Here is a 14,379-nt window from a genome sequence, read left to right on the forward strand (position 1 = left end):
TTTCCCTTCTTTCTCCACTTCCCTCATGCAACCAGGACCTTCATGTTTTTCTCCTTTCGCTCTACAGCAAAGTCAGCACTTTGAAAAGGGCCTAAAAGTATTTTTTCATTAAGGAACTGATGGAGCTTCCAGGACAGAAAGCTTATGCCCTTGTAGGGGAATGGAGATGTGGCTTCTAACATTTGTTGAATGAAGGCATCATGGAGTAGTAGAATGAGCATCACTTTGCTTACAGGCCAAGTTCAAGGTTCAAATTCCAGGTTGGCCACTTAATGGTTGTAGGTCATGAGAAAGTCACTTCAGCTCTCTGGCACACAGTATCCGCATCAGGAAATTGAAGATAGTGACATCTAGATTTCAGGGGCCTGGTGAGAGTGGGACAATATCTGTAATGAATCTGGTACATGGTGAGCTCCGAGAGGACGGAGCTTGTGTCTGTCTGTCTTCACTACTGCTTTTATCACCATAGAACAGTCTCTGGCCCATGGTGAGAGCTCAAGAGATAACTATTGAATGAATTTATAAAACGGTGGCCATTATTGCTGAAAGTCTGCTCTATAACAAACTGGCCTACAGAATTCCCCCTGTTCACAAGCAAGAAAGTTCATGAGCTGGGTACATGAGCCTGGTTTTCTGGGATCACTAAGCCTCCATTCTTTCTAACCATTCCAGGGCAAAGAAGGAGCCTTCATGGTACGAGATTCCAGGACTCCAGGAACATATACCTTGTCTGTTTTCACCAAGGCCATCGTAAGGTATGGTGCTAACTCGCTCATCAGCATGGGGCGAGACAGTCCTGAAGGGGGCAAGGAAGGGGGCACACACAGCAATGTCAGGCAGAGCAAGAGGTCAAGGGGTCACTGGGAATGGTGTGTTTTCCCTGAGCCCACTGAGAATGTCAAGGCCAGAGAGATAAAGGACATATCTGTGGTCACTTAGCTGGCAAATGACAGAGCTGGGACTGGAGGCCAGGCTCTTTTCCCAGTTAGCATCCCTGAGTGCAGAGCTATAAGGAACTAAAATACCTGGCTCTGTATTTGATGAGTTTGTAATTAATTACATAGAATAATAAAAAGGTACGTCTGGCTGGAAGCGAGAAGATATGAATTCTAGCTCCAGCTCTGCTAATAAAGCTACCTACCTACCATTTACTGAGTCCTTGCTACGTGCCAGAACTTTATGGACCATTTCCAACCCTGAGAAGCCCTGAAGGCAGGTGTTACTATGCTTCTTTCACAAACAAGAAACTGAGGCTCAGAGAACTGCTGGCACCTGTGTGAGGCAATGGAGATGCAGTGGTCCAGCCCCTTCATGCTCCCCCTCACTGCACGTTCACCCCTCTCAGGACCTCAGCATCCACCTCCATAGTTAGAGAATGAGGAAGAATCATTTGTCAATGACCAAAGTGAAGGAAGAATTAAGAGAAGAGCGAAAAATAACTATTAAGGGTCTTTGGGAGGACGGAGGGTGTGAGCAAGACTCAGAGCAAGAGCCAGGGTTTAGAGGTGACAAAGAGGCAGGGTGCTGTGCAGGGTGTGAAGGAGGGCAGTGCACATCACAGTGATGAGGGTGATCTGCCGCTCCATAGGACAGGATGCAGAAGAAGTGAGAACTAAAGCTGTGTGGGATCCCCAAGATCGCCCCCAGGTTTGGGGGTTCACTGGGAAGACTCACAGGATTTGGCATACAGTCATACTCAAGGCTAAGATTTGTCACAGCAAAAGGAATCAAAGCAAAGTCAGCAAAGTGGAAAGGCACGTGGGGCAAAATCCAGAGAAAACCATACACAAGCTTCCAAGAGTCCTCTCCCAGCAGAGTCACACAGGACAGGCTGAATTCCTCCAGCAGCAAGTTGCGGCAACAGGGGCGAAGTGGTGTCTACCAGGAAGCTCATGAGAGATGCAGAGCCCAAGGTTTCCACATAGGCCGCCTCTGCCTAACACAGAGCAAAATTCCAGGCTCCCAGAAGAAAAGCAGGCAGTGGGCAGAACCACAATGTTTATACAAACAATGTAGGCCCCGGGAACCACCCACGTTAGTTAGAGTGTGGTGGGAACCCTCCCCAACCCCAAGTTCTCAGACACCAGCCAACGGCCTGTCTGGCAAGCGGGCCTTTCTAAGGACAGCAGTCAGGGCTGCTGTGTTAACTCTGCTGCACACGTCAAATTGGTGCTAAGGGGCCCGAGATGCTTCCTTAACATATGCTGGTAACTAGTTAGATTCACAGAACAGGGAAGGCAAACATGCAGCCCATACGAGACCACTCCCCAGTTTTGGCTGTGGAAGAAACATCACGGCACTGACTCTACTTTGGTCCCCATGCAGCCTCCGAGTCCCCAGTACAGCACCCAGCGCAACCTGTCAACACTGGCACAGGTTGAAATGTATCGGTCGTCCTGTGAGAGAGTGAAAGCAAAGCTAGTAGGAATCCGATACCAGTCAACATTTTTGTGTCTAAACATTGATTCTTAATCACTGCATTTAATTTTATATGTTTAAGTGAGAACAACCCCTGTATAAAGCACTATCACATCAAAGAAACAAATGACAACCCCAAGAGATACTATGTGGCCGAGAAGTATGTGTTCGATTCCATCCCTCTCCTCATCAATTATCACCAGCACAATGGAGGAGGTAAGTCCTAAAGGACAAGGGGGGGGACCCTCACACAGGAGCTTGGAGAAAAGTGACAAGCCCCTTGCCTGGTGTCTTTATGGCAGACAAGCTGACCTTAAATAATAATTAAATATACAAATAGAAAAAGATGCCAAATATTGGATTATAGTACGTATGTTCCATTAGTAAATTCTGCTGTTAGAAGCATGCGATTTCACCACCTGCCCACCTGTGCTTCTGATTGTTCTCAGAAGGTGTAATATCCCCAAACCCAAGTTCTCAGACACCAGCCAAGGGCCTGCCTGGCAAGCGGGCCTTTCTAAGGACAGCAGTCAGGGCTGCCCTTAGAAAGTGATTGGGCTTTGGGCTTTATTTCTTCCTGGCGGTTTAACTAGGATGGTGAGGTGAGCACAGGAAAGCTCTAACCACAGCCTTTTGCTTTTTAATTGATCCAGGCCTGGTCACTCGGCTCCGATACCCAGTTTGTTCCTGGAGGCAGAAAGCCCCTGTCACAGCAGGGCTGAGATACGGTGAGCAGCATGTTCAGGAATGTTAGGCATTTGCACTAAAACTCACATCCCTCAAGGTCTGGGACAAATCTGAATGGACTCTCCATGAACCTAACTCTTCCCCAGACCTAAAATGACCATTGGAACAGATACACTGTGTATGTGGAGATGGCGTGCACAAATTCACATTTATGTGTTTGGTAAGGGAGTAAGGGAGTTGTCTACAGAACATTTATCTTGGCCAAATCAATGTCCATTGGTTTTAGGTAAGAGTTCATCAGTGAAGTGGTTGAGTACCCACTTTGTACAGAGCACTCTACTAAATGCTATTGGAAAAATACTAGGTAATAATACCTTAGTACTATGTTGTCACCTAATACCTTAGTACTATGTTGTCACCTTTTTTTCTAGAAGTTTGTATTATCTAGTTTGTCAGGTACAGGACCATTGCAAGGGCTGTAAGCTGGCAGCATCCGCAAGTGTTTGTTTGCACAGTGTGAAAAATTTTTTGAATACCATTAGGAAGGGTGTGAAGCTCCTATGCCACAGGCCCTACTATTCCTTCTTGTCCTGGGGGACTGCTTCAGCCACTTGTGACATCTGCCTGGAATTCAAAGGCAATGAGTTGGCATCCCTTTGTCCAAACTGTGCTGGTTGAGAAGCTGTAATTTTCATTTGTTATGTCCCACATCGGCTGTTCTCAAACCTCAGTGTGCATCCAAGTCACGTGGGATGCTTATTCAAAATGTTGACTCCTGGGACTTCCAGCCAAGATGGAGGCATAGGTTGACACACTGTGCCTCCTCGCACAAACAAAAGGACAACAAATTTAAAAACAAAAAACAACCAGAACTGCCAGAAAATCAAAACTATGGAAGTCCGACAACCAAGGAGTTAAAGAAGAAACACTCACCCAGACCGGTAGGAGGGGTGGAGGTGGGCGGCCAGGCAGAGAGGACTCAAGCGAGGCAGTGGCTGGCAGACTGGGTGGTACCACATTTGAGTGTGGATAAACCGGGAGGAACAACTGGGGAATGAGACAGACCCACAACCCAGGGCTCCAGCGGAGAAATAAAGCCTCAAACCTCTGGACTGAAAACACCTGTGGGGTTGAGGCAGCAGTGGGAGAAACTCCCAGCCTCACAGGAGAGTTGGTTGGAGAGACCCACAGGGTCCCAGAGCATGCACAAACCTACCCACCCGGGAATTAGCACCAGACAGGCCCACTTGGCTCGTGGGTAGTGGAGAAAGTGACTGAAAGCCGGCAGAGATCGGAGCAAACAGCACTGTTCCCTCTCAGACCCCTCCCTCACGTACTGCGTCACAGCGCAGCATATAGCGTCATAGCGCAGCACCCTGGGTTGCCCCGCGTTGGTGAATACCTAAGGCTCCGCCCTTACTAAGTAACAGATGCTCTGAGGAAAAAAAAAAAAAAATGGCCCAAGTGAAAGAACAGATCAAAGCTCCAAAAATAGAACTAAGCAATGAAGAGATAGCCAACCTATCAGATGCACAGTTCAAAACGCTAGTAATCAGGATGCTCACAGATTGGTTGAATTTGGTCACAAATTAGAGGAAAAAGTGAAGGCTATGAAAAGTGAAATAAAGGAAAATGCACACGGAACCAACAGTGATGGGAAGGAAACTGGGACTCAAAACAACAGTTTGAACCAGAAGGAAGAAATAAACATTCAACCAGAACAGAACATTTTGAAGAATTCAAAAAAATGAGGAGGAGCTTAGGAACCTCCAGGACATCTTTAAACGTGCCAATATCTGAATTATAGGGGTACCAGAAGAAGAGGAGGAAGAGCAAAAAATTGAAAATGTATTTGAAAAATAATGAAAGAGAATTTCTCCAATCTGGCAAAGGAAATAGACTTCCAGGAAGTCCAGGAAGCTCAGAGTCCCAAGAAGTTGGCCCAAGGAAGCACACACCAAGGCACATCATAATGACATTAGCCAAGATTAAAGATAAGGAGAAAACCTTAAAAGCAGCAAGACAAAAGGAGACAGTTACCTACAAAGGAGTTCCCATAAGACTATAAGCTGATTTCTCAGAAGAAACCTTGCAGGCAAGAAGGTGCTGGAAAGGAGTATTTGAAGTCATGAAAGGCAAGGACCTACATTCAAGATTACTCTATCCAGCAAAGCTATCATTCAGAATGGAAGGGCAGATAAAGTGCTTCTCAGATAAGGTCAAGTTAAAGGAGTTCATCATCACCAAACCCTTATTATAAGAACTGTTAAAGGGACTTATCTAAGAAAAAGAAGATGATCAAAAATATGAACAGTAAAATGACAACAAACTCACAACTATCAACAACTGAACCTAAAAAACAAAAACAAGTAGAACAGGAACAGAATCACAGAAATGGAGATCACATGGAGGGTTATCAGCGGGGAGATGGAGGGGGGAGAACAGGGAAAAGGTACAGGGAATAAGAAGTATAAATGATAGGTACAAAATAGACAGGGGGAGGGTAAGAATAGTATAGGAAATGGAGAAGCCAAAGAAGTTATATGTATGGCCCATGGACATGAACTAAGGCCGGGGGGATGGGAAATGGGGGTGGGAGGAGGGTACAAGGCAGAGGGGAATAAAGGAGGGGGATAGGACAACTGTAATAGCATAATTGTCAAAATATATTTTAAAAAGTGTTAACTCCTGGACCCTCCCCAACACTTACCAAAACGATCCCTGATAGAGGGGCCCTGGAGTCTGCATTTTAAACAAGTACCTGAGGTGATTTTGACCCAGGGGGTTAGATGGTAATGCTTTACTTACTACGAGCTCCCATTCCTAACAAGCATCATATCTGATACACAGTAGGTACTCAGGACTGTTTTCTGTTGAGTCTCTGCTTCAGAGGTAGACATTGAGCTGTCTGTGATTCTAGACCAAGTGTCAGGATAGGAAAGTGCCTCTTTAGTCCCCTTGTGAAAATAAAGTTATTCTAATAACTGCAGAATCCCATGTATCCATGCTGGATGGGACGTCAGAGATTAGTTTATGACCCCACTCATCTTTGCCAGTGTGAAAATTGAGACTCGGATCCCTTTTATTTGTTTATTGAACATTTATTGAGAGCCTACCACGTGCCAGACACAGTTCTGGCTGGCCCCTCGCTCCCAGTCCTTTTCAATACAATTCCTTAGCCCCCACCCCTGCTGAGGCCTAGCAGAGTGCTGTGTACATAGTGGGTGCTCTTGATGGTAAATGAATGAATGCACGATCAGCTTAAATGAGATTTGCTCCGTGTGGAAAACGACAGCAATACATTTTCAACCAGGTATAGAAAATGGTCGGGACCTTCCAAGAACCCTCTCTTTTACTATCTTTAATATCTTGTTTAATGCCATTCTCCCTCTTTCCATGTAATCTCCCCCACCCACATTTTTCATGGCTTTAAATGCATATCCTGTGTTGTTATTTGGAAAAAAGATAATAATTTTATCTATCTATGATAGTTCTAGATCTAGGACTTATAACATTTGCCATTTGGGGTTATATTAGCGATAGGTTAACATTCTATGTAAGGCTGTACAATCTCCTGTCTGCCCTATCCCTCACATCCATTGCTTACCAACCCTGGAAAACCCTCCGTCTCCTCCAGGGCGATGGGTGATCCACCCCTCGGAGCTCACTTTTGTGCAGGAGATTGGCAGCGGGCAGTTCGGATTGGTGCATCTTGGCTACTGGCTCAACAAGGACAAGGTGGCCATCAAAACCATCCAGGAAGGAGCCATGTCAGAAGAGGACTTCATAGAGGAGGCTGAAGTCATGATGTAAGTGGTCCAAACAAGGGTTTGCACAGATGCCCTGGGGAGCACGTTCTGTGCTGTGCTCTTTACCTAGCACTCCGATGCGGTGTTGTGCCAGCTCCCTGCTCAAATCCAGCAAAGGCTTCCTATGGCACAGAGAATAAAACCACCCTCTCCCTGTGGTCTGCGAGCCTGTCATGGTCTGGCCCTGCCCACTCATGAATCTTATCTCCTACCCATCTCTCCTCCGGTTCACAACACGCCACCCACACTGGCCTCCATTCATCGTCACACATACCACCTGACTCCCTGTCATCCTTCCGGTCTAGGCTCAAATGATGCGTTTTTGTTTTTGTTTGGGGGTGGAGGGGGTGGTGCATTTTGCAGAGACCGAGTTTGGACCTTCTCACCCCTGACTTTTTCCTCCAGGAAACTCTCTCACCCCAAACTGGTCCAGCTGTATGGGGTGTGCCTGGAGCAGGCTCCCATCTGCCTCGTGTTTGAGTTCATGGAGCACGGCTGCCTGTCGGATTACCTGCGCAGCCAGCGGGGGCTCTTTGCTGCAGAGACCCTGCTGGGCATGTGCCTAGACGTGTGTGAGGGCATGGCCTACCTGGAAGAGGCGTGTGTCATCCACAGAGACCTGGTGAGAGGGTGCAGGGCAGCTGCCTGCAGGCCCAGGAGGCAGGGCCCCTGAAATGTAGAGCTCCCAAGATGGGGAATGGGTTAATCAATAACAAGTCACAGACCATCGCCTTTTCCTCCGAACCTCCTGTTCCTTTGCCCCCTTTGGGATGTCCTAGTGGGAACTCATTTCATGAGGACTGAGATCTGGGGTCTCAGATCTCAGCCCCGCCTCTGACTTTAACCCTATGAGATTCAGTCTGCATTCTTCAGAAATAAAACCAACAGCCTCTTTCACCTCTCTGTGGCTTCCTGGCAAATGAGGGAAGCTTTTCAAACTCGCAGTTTTTCTCAAAGTGTTATCGCAGGAGCTACTAGAATCACATTGGGGTGATCCTAAAGCTCTCCTCAGAATCTCTGGGGGTTGGGGCCCAGGAATATTTATTTTAACATGTCCTGCCTGGAGGCATGCTAAAATTTGAGACTCACTGGAGTCTTTATCACTAAGGGCTCTTCCAGTGTTACATTCTGTGACAGTCACTGGGGACCAGGTACTCTCCCTACTGAGAAAGAGTTCTAAGAGGACTAACAACCTTGAAATGCTCCTATTTTAGTCAAATGGGCGACAGTCTCTTCCCAGCAGCCCTAGTGTTAACGTTATCTTTATTACATCAGGTTGCATTAGATTAGAGCATATCATTGGTTAAACAACGCATGGATTTCTCTTCTAATTAGGACCCCAGAAATGAAGATAAAAGACCACCTTACTCATCCTGATCAAGGATCTCATACTCACCTTTCTAGCTAATTTCCAGCAGGCACTTGTGAAGCTTAATTAACATTTGTAAAGCTCCTAGGAGCCCTTGTACAACAGCACAAAGAAAAACAAAGGACCAGGATTATAAGACACTCCTTAATTATTGACTATTCACACTTTTGTTGGTCTGTCTCTTCTCCAGGCTGCCCGAAATTGTTTAGTGGGAGAAACCCAAGTCGTCAAGGTGTCGGACTTTGGGATGACAAGGTAATATGGGGAGGTGATGCCCCCCAGCAGAGCCTCAAGAATGGGACTCTGAACACTCAGACATGCTCTCTCCACTCTGTTGCAGGTTTGTCCTTGACGATCAATACACCAGCTCCACTGGCACCAAATTCCCAGTGAAGTGGGCTTCCCCGGAAGTCTTCTCCTTCAGCCGCTACAGTAGCAAGTCAGATGTGTGGTCCTTTGGTGAGTGTCATCCTGGCCCAATACCCACGTGATCTGGGTCCACTTGCCCTTGAACTCTGGGTGGTGAGGGAGTTCCACTGGCAGTCTGTGTGAAGGGGTCCTCATTATTGTACTTATTCTTAAAGATCTTTGGAATGGGGGAGGGTAAAAATGAGAGTGGACACAGGATTCTGGTGATGGCTGCTGTGAGACCAAAAGCTGGAGGAGTCAGATCAGAATGTGAGTTCCATGAGGTCCAGGACCAATTTTGTCCAATATTATATTCCCACACTTAATCCTCAATAACGGTTTGCTCATTCATTCAACAATTTTAGAGCATTTGCTAGATGCAGGGGCCTGATCTAGGTGTTCACAATACAGTGGTGGATAAGATAGGGAAGACTTCTCTTGGAGCTAAAGTTGAGGAGGAGGCAGATTACGTAAAAAAGCTGATCAACATGTCTATAACTTCTCAGGTAGTGATGAGTAAGTGCTATGAATAAAACAAAATTATGGGGCAGAGAGTGATTGGGATGGAGAGAAGGTCTGTTTTAAATTACGTGGCCTGGGAAGGCCTCTGAGGAAGTGACTCTTGGGCAGAAATCTGAATGAAAAGAGGGAGCTGTCTCCATTTGAAGATCCAGAGAACAGTGTTCCTGACAGAGGAACCAGCAGGTGCAAAAACTTGGTGTGTCCGAAGAAAAAGGGGTGAACGGTAGGCGATAAATTTGACAGGCCATGATAGGAAATTAGAATTTCTAATAAGTGAAATGGCCATGAATAAGAAGCAGATGGATGATATTGGTGTGGCAGAATGGACTAAATATTCTTGCTGGATTTGTCATGGCACCCTAAGCTAAAGCCTGCATAAAAACATACCAAACAACCTCTTTGATTTGAATTATAAGGATCATACTTTAGGCAGGAAAAAGTTGGAGTCTGATTTTGCCATTCTCTGTAGAGGGAAGGTTTGCCAAAGGTACTGACTGGTAGTAAAAACCAGGAAGAAGCTGACTAATGAAATCTCTTAGGAGAATAACTAGTTTTAAAGTCTTCTCCAGCATTTTAGAATGTCCATTTTCAACAACCAAGTGATTTGGTAAGTCTGAGTCCTTCTGAACTGTTCCTTAAAATGATTCCCCTGTTCAACAGGCCTAGCTATGACTTTGTTAGTCAAATTTAAGTTGCAGAATGAACTTGGAAGAAATACAATTTCACTAGAGCCATCTCAGAAGATGCTCCTTCCCCAAGTGTAACTGCAAAGGGTAGGGCTAATGTATGGCCCCTCTCTATGGGTGGTGCAGCTGGCTGATCACGCTTGCACCCTGCTGGATGTCCCATCAAGAGATGTTTGCAGCCATGGATACGTTGGCACATTCTCCTTCTGACTCTGAATGGGATTTATTCTGCCACAGACTGTCAACCTGGGAATTCACTGCTGCATCTTATAATTAGAGGGGTCAGCTGAAGTCCATCCCTGCCTAGGATGTGTCATCTGGAGTGTCCAAAGGAGATTAGCTGATAGAAGCAGAGTAGAAAGGGTGACAAGGGTGACAAGCCTGAGAAACAAACCTGGGTGGTCTGAGAGCTTGATGCCTGCCTCAGGCCGTTGCCCTCTGTCACTCATTCTAAGGTTTTTGGTGTGACAGGTATACTTCAGGTGGAAGAGGAAAAGGGATTAAATTAGGTTGTCAAAAATGGACAACATGAAGATGTGTTTTGCTTGGTCTACACAGTATTTTTTAAAATCAAATTGAGTTTATATTTTAAAACTCTCAAAATATGACTTCTTTTGGAAACTCAGAAAATGTGGTAATCCTGAGCCATCATTTCCTGGGGCCCTACCTTGATGGAGCCAAATTGCAGCTGTCCCACTGAGACAGAACTTTTGATCTCCAGTTTTCCACAGTCCTCACTAGTCCCTATTATACCTCATCCACTTCACTTATTTACATCACATGTAGACATTTGAGTATATTAGTCCCTGCAAGTTTTAGTATTAGCATCTGAGTTAGATGAAACAGAGGGCTGAGCTTGGCACTTCCTCACCATTGAGAAGGTTGGGAAATCTCTGTTCTTTAGAAATAGGACAGGCCTAATAACCCTCAGGGGGTAGGGACTTGAATCTTAATGTCAAGAAGTCTGTGATTTCTAGAGGTACATTTATTTGTTTGCTGTTTGTAAACATTATCATTAGCTGTGCGGCACGCCCCATTTCTTGCAGGTGTGCTCATGTGGGAAGTCTTCAGTGAAGGCAAAATCCCATATGAAAACCGGAGCAACTCGGAGGTGGTGGAAGACATCACTACTGGATTTCGCTTATACAAGCCCCGGCTGGCCTCCTCTCATATCTACCAGATCATGAATCATTGCTGGAAAGAGGTCAGTAAAGGATGTGGTTTCTCACTGCATTATAACCTACAGCTTCAGGTTCTGTCCCCTTCCCTAGAGACAGGAACCCTTTTAGAGGATGAATCAGCAGGAATGAATAAAATAGATTAACAGGAAAGTGACTTGGAGAGTCTATTAACTAGAGAGGTTCCCCATCCCTAAAAGATCTGGCAGTGACCTTAAATATCATTGATTTGCTATATAATGTCACCAGCCATTAATATATGGTGAGAGAAAAATGGGGTGAAGCTATGTCAATGTTTCTTGAGGAAAAAACCCATTTCTGTAACATTGTAAAACCACTGAATATAAAGTTAGCTGTATAAGTTGGGGATTAGAAGTTCACTTGTGCTGTGAAAATATTAAAATGACTTGGAGTTCATTTTATTCATTCAACAATTCAGAAAGGGAATCCAACACCTCTGCATGCTCCCAGATGTCTCAGTTACCCCACGCTTGGGTTGCAGGCTATACCTTCAGCACCCCGCACAAGTCTTGGATGTCCTTTGTGAGCTAGGAAATTGTAAGTTTCAACCAAAGTTGAAAGTTGCTGAAATAGGGAGTTAATGCAAATTCAGATCATCGAAGAGTAAAAAGGTAGAACTGAAAAACTGTAGAATAATTGGGTTTTGTCTCAGCGTTGCCCTCTCTTAGTCATTAATCTTAAACAAGTCCCTAAACCTCCTCTTTCTTACTGGTAGAGAATTAAATAATGCTTGATTTGTAAGTTCATAGATCGTTTATAATTAGAAACCAACCAACCAGCCAACCGACAAGGGCACAAAACAAATCCAGTCCACTTCACAAGGGTAATTACGATAGCGGACATTTATTTCACACTTCTTTCTTTTTTTAACTTAACAAACTGTACTATTTAGAAGTTTTAGATATGCAGGAAAATTGAACAAGTAGCACAGAGCACCCCCATGTCCTCCCCCCATGAATAACATTTTGCATCAGTGTAGTATGTTGTACAGTTCTATCAGTTTTGACACATGCGTAATATGTTTCTAGCATGACAGTATCATACAGAATAGTTTTACTGCCTTTACACCCACCAGGTTTCACCTATATTTATTTATTCCTTCCCTCATTCTCCCCAAACCCCCGGCTACTCTTGAGCTTTTTATCATCCCAGTTCTTCCATTTTAGAATATCATATAGTTGGAATCGTATAGTAGGTAGCCTTTTCAGACTGAATTCTTTCACTTAGCATTGTGCATTTAAGATTCCTCCATGTCTTTTTGTGGCTTGGTAGCTCATTTCTTTTTATCACTGAATACTATTCCACTGTATGGATACACCCCACTTTGTTTACTCATGTACCCACTGAAGGACACCTTGGTTGCTTCCAGTTTTTGGCCATCATGAATGAAGCTGTTATAAACTTTTGTGCGCAGGTTTTTGTATGGACATAAGTTTCAGCTCAAACTGGGTAAATATCTAGAAGTGTGATCACTGGATCATATGATAACACTACGTGTAGCTTTGTGAGAAACTACCAGATTGTGTTCCAAAGTGGTTGTACCATTTTGCATCTCACCAGCAGGGAGAGCTCTTGTTGCTCCACATCCTCACCAGCATTTGGTATTGTCAGTGCTCTGGATTTTAGCCATTCTAATAGGTGGGTAGTTGTATCTCTAAAACAAGTGGTATCTTGTTTTAATTTGCAATTCCCTAATGACATATGTTGAGCATCTTTTCACTATATTTCCTGGCTGTTTGCGTATCTTCCTTAATGAGGTGTCCATTGAGATCTTTTGTCCATTTTAAATCAGGTTGTTTTCTTGCTTTTAAGTTTTAAGAAGTCTTTTATATAAGACCTTTATTAGATCTATGTTTTAAATTTATTTTCTCCCAGCCAATGGCTTATCTTTTATTCTCTTAACAGTGTCTTTTACAGGTAGAAGTTTTTAATTATAACAAAGTTTAACATCAATTTTTTTTCCTTTATGAATCATGCTTTTGATGTTGTATCTAAAAACTCATTGACAAACCCAAAGTTACCCAGAACTTCACGTTATCTTCTCGAATTTTATCAGTTTTTCATTTTACATTTAGGTCTATGATCCTTTTGAGTTAATTTTCGTGGAGGGTATAAGGGCTATGTCCAGAATCATTGTATTGCATCCAGATATCCAATTGGTCTAGCACCATATTTTAATATTTAAACTCAGCAGAGGGTACTGCTATTGAATTCTAGTGTTCTTTTGGAATTGGCTGTGATGCACAAGCACAAGGAACTCAGAGTCCTTTTCTTCCCTCTCTAGAAACCAGAAGACCGGCCACCTTTCTCCAGACTCTTGAGTCAACTGGGCGAAATTGCAGAATTGGGACTTTAACAGAGACTCAGCTGCAGATCCTGAGTAGGGGAGGAAATTCTCCCTCCACAGAGCATTAAAAGCTGCCACCATCCCAGGACTCCCGGGAGGCAGCTGGCCTGTAGTGCCAGTCCCCGGGCTGCCACGGAGGCTGGCGCTCAGCCACAGGCACTAGGCTCAGCCAATGAAGTGAGAGCAGGGCCAGGGCAGCGGCCATGCCTCTCTCTACCCTCCCTCCAGGCTCTTATCTCGGGTGGTGCACAAACCTCAGTCTGACAGCTTCCGGCAACATTTCTTGCACTTCTTCTTAGAGAGAGAGAAAGGATAGGACCCTGGATTGTTATTTTTATTGTTCTTTTAAACATGGATCTAAGGTTAACGGTCAAGGGGCGTTTCATTTGACCTGGCAACATAAAATCCCAGGGGATGGGGCCAGAAGACCGAGGAGTATGACTCCCTATCAAGGAGAATGGTGAGTTAACTAAGGTCTGAAAGAGTAAGCTCCTCTGTTGTGATGCCGTTGACCACAGCTTCCGGCCACAGATGACAAAGGAGCAGCTGCTCACCTCAGAGGCCGGATATCCTGAGAAGCAGCGTTGTGAGGCTTAACTCAGAGCACACTGCCACCTTTCTCCTTGAAGGGAGCATTATGGATTTGGGTGAACACTCCCGACCCCACAGGTGGAGCCCTGGATATCTGGTGTCTGGGCAGAAAGAGGGCATCTGATGGTAGTAGTAGAGAGAAAGACCTTAGGATGTTATGCCGATGCTCACCTTTAGGACAAGCCAGGTAGGTGACTACGCCTCCCCTTCTGTACAGAACGCTTCTGCGGGCATCCTAGGAGGAAATGGTTGCTTCTGAACACACACTCTGACTGAGGACTCCGTCATCCTGTGCCCTGCCACCCCCCACCTCCAGGAAGCAGCCCCCTCTCTGCCTTCTCCC

At 45.1% G+C, this 14,379-nt stretch overlaps 1 protein-coding gene across 1 annotated transcript in view; it reads left to right on the forward strand.

Annotated features, from left to right (window-relative positions):
* Positions 1–14,160, forward strand: part of ITK (IL2 inducible T cell kinase) — a 53,272-nt gene extending 39,112 nt beyond the window's left edge. The window contains exons 9-17 of the mRNA XM_024577009.3: positions 673–755; positions 2,501–2,634; positions 3,072–3,146; positions 6,743–6,914; positions 7,320–7,536; positions 8,474–8,538; positions 8,624–8,742; positions 10,946–11,103; positions 13,383–14,160. Of these exons, the coding sequence (XP_024432777.1) occupies positions 673–755; positions 2,501–2,634; positions 3,072–3,146; positions 6,743–6,914; positions 7,320–7,536; positions 8,474–8,538; positions 8,624–8,742; positions 10,946–11,103; positions 13,383–13,454 (1,095 nt within the window). The 3' untranslated portion in view covers positions 13,455–14,160. The remainder of the gene's footprint in view (positions 1–672; positions 756–2,500; positions 2,635–3,071; positions 3,147–6,742; positions 6,915–7,319; positions 7,537–8,473; positions 8,539–8,623; positions 8,743–10,945; positions 11,104–13,382) is intronic.
* Positions 14,161–14,379: the final 219 nt, after the last annotated feature.

This window comes from Desmodus rotundus, chromosome 6, assembly GCF_022682495.2.
Source record: "Desmodus rotundus isolate HL8 chromosome 6, HLdesRot8A.1, whole genome shotgun sequence".
Classification (NCBI taxonomy): Eukaryota; Metazoa; Chordata; class Mammalia; order Chiroptera; family Phyllostomidae; genus Desmodus; species Desmodus rotundus.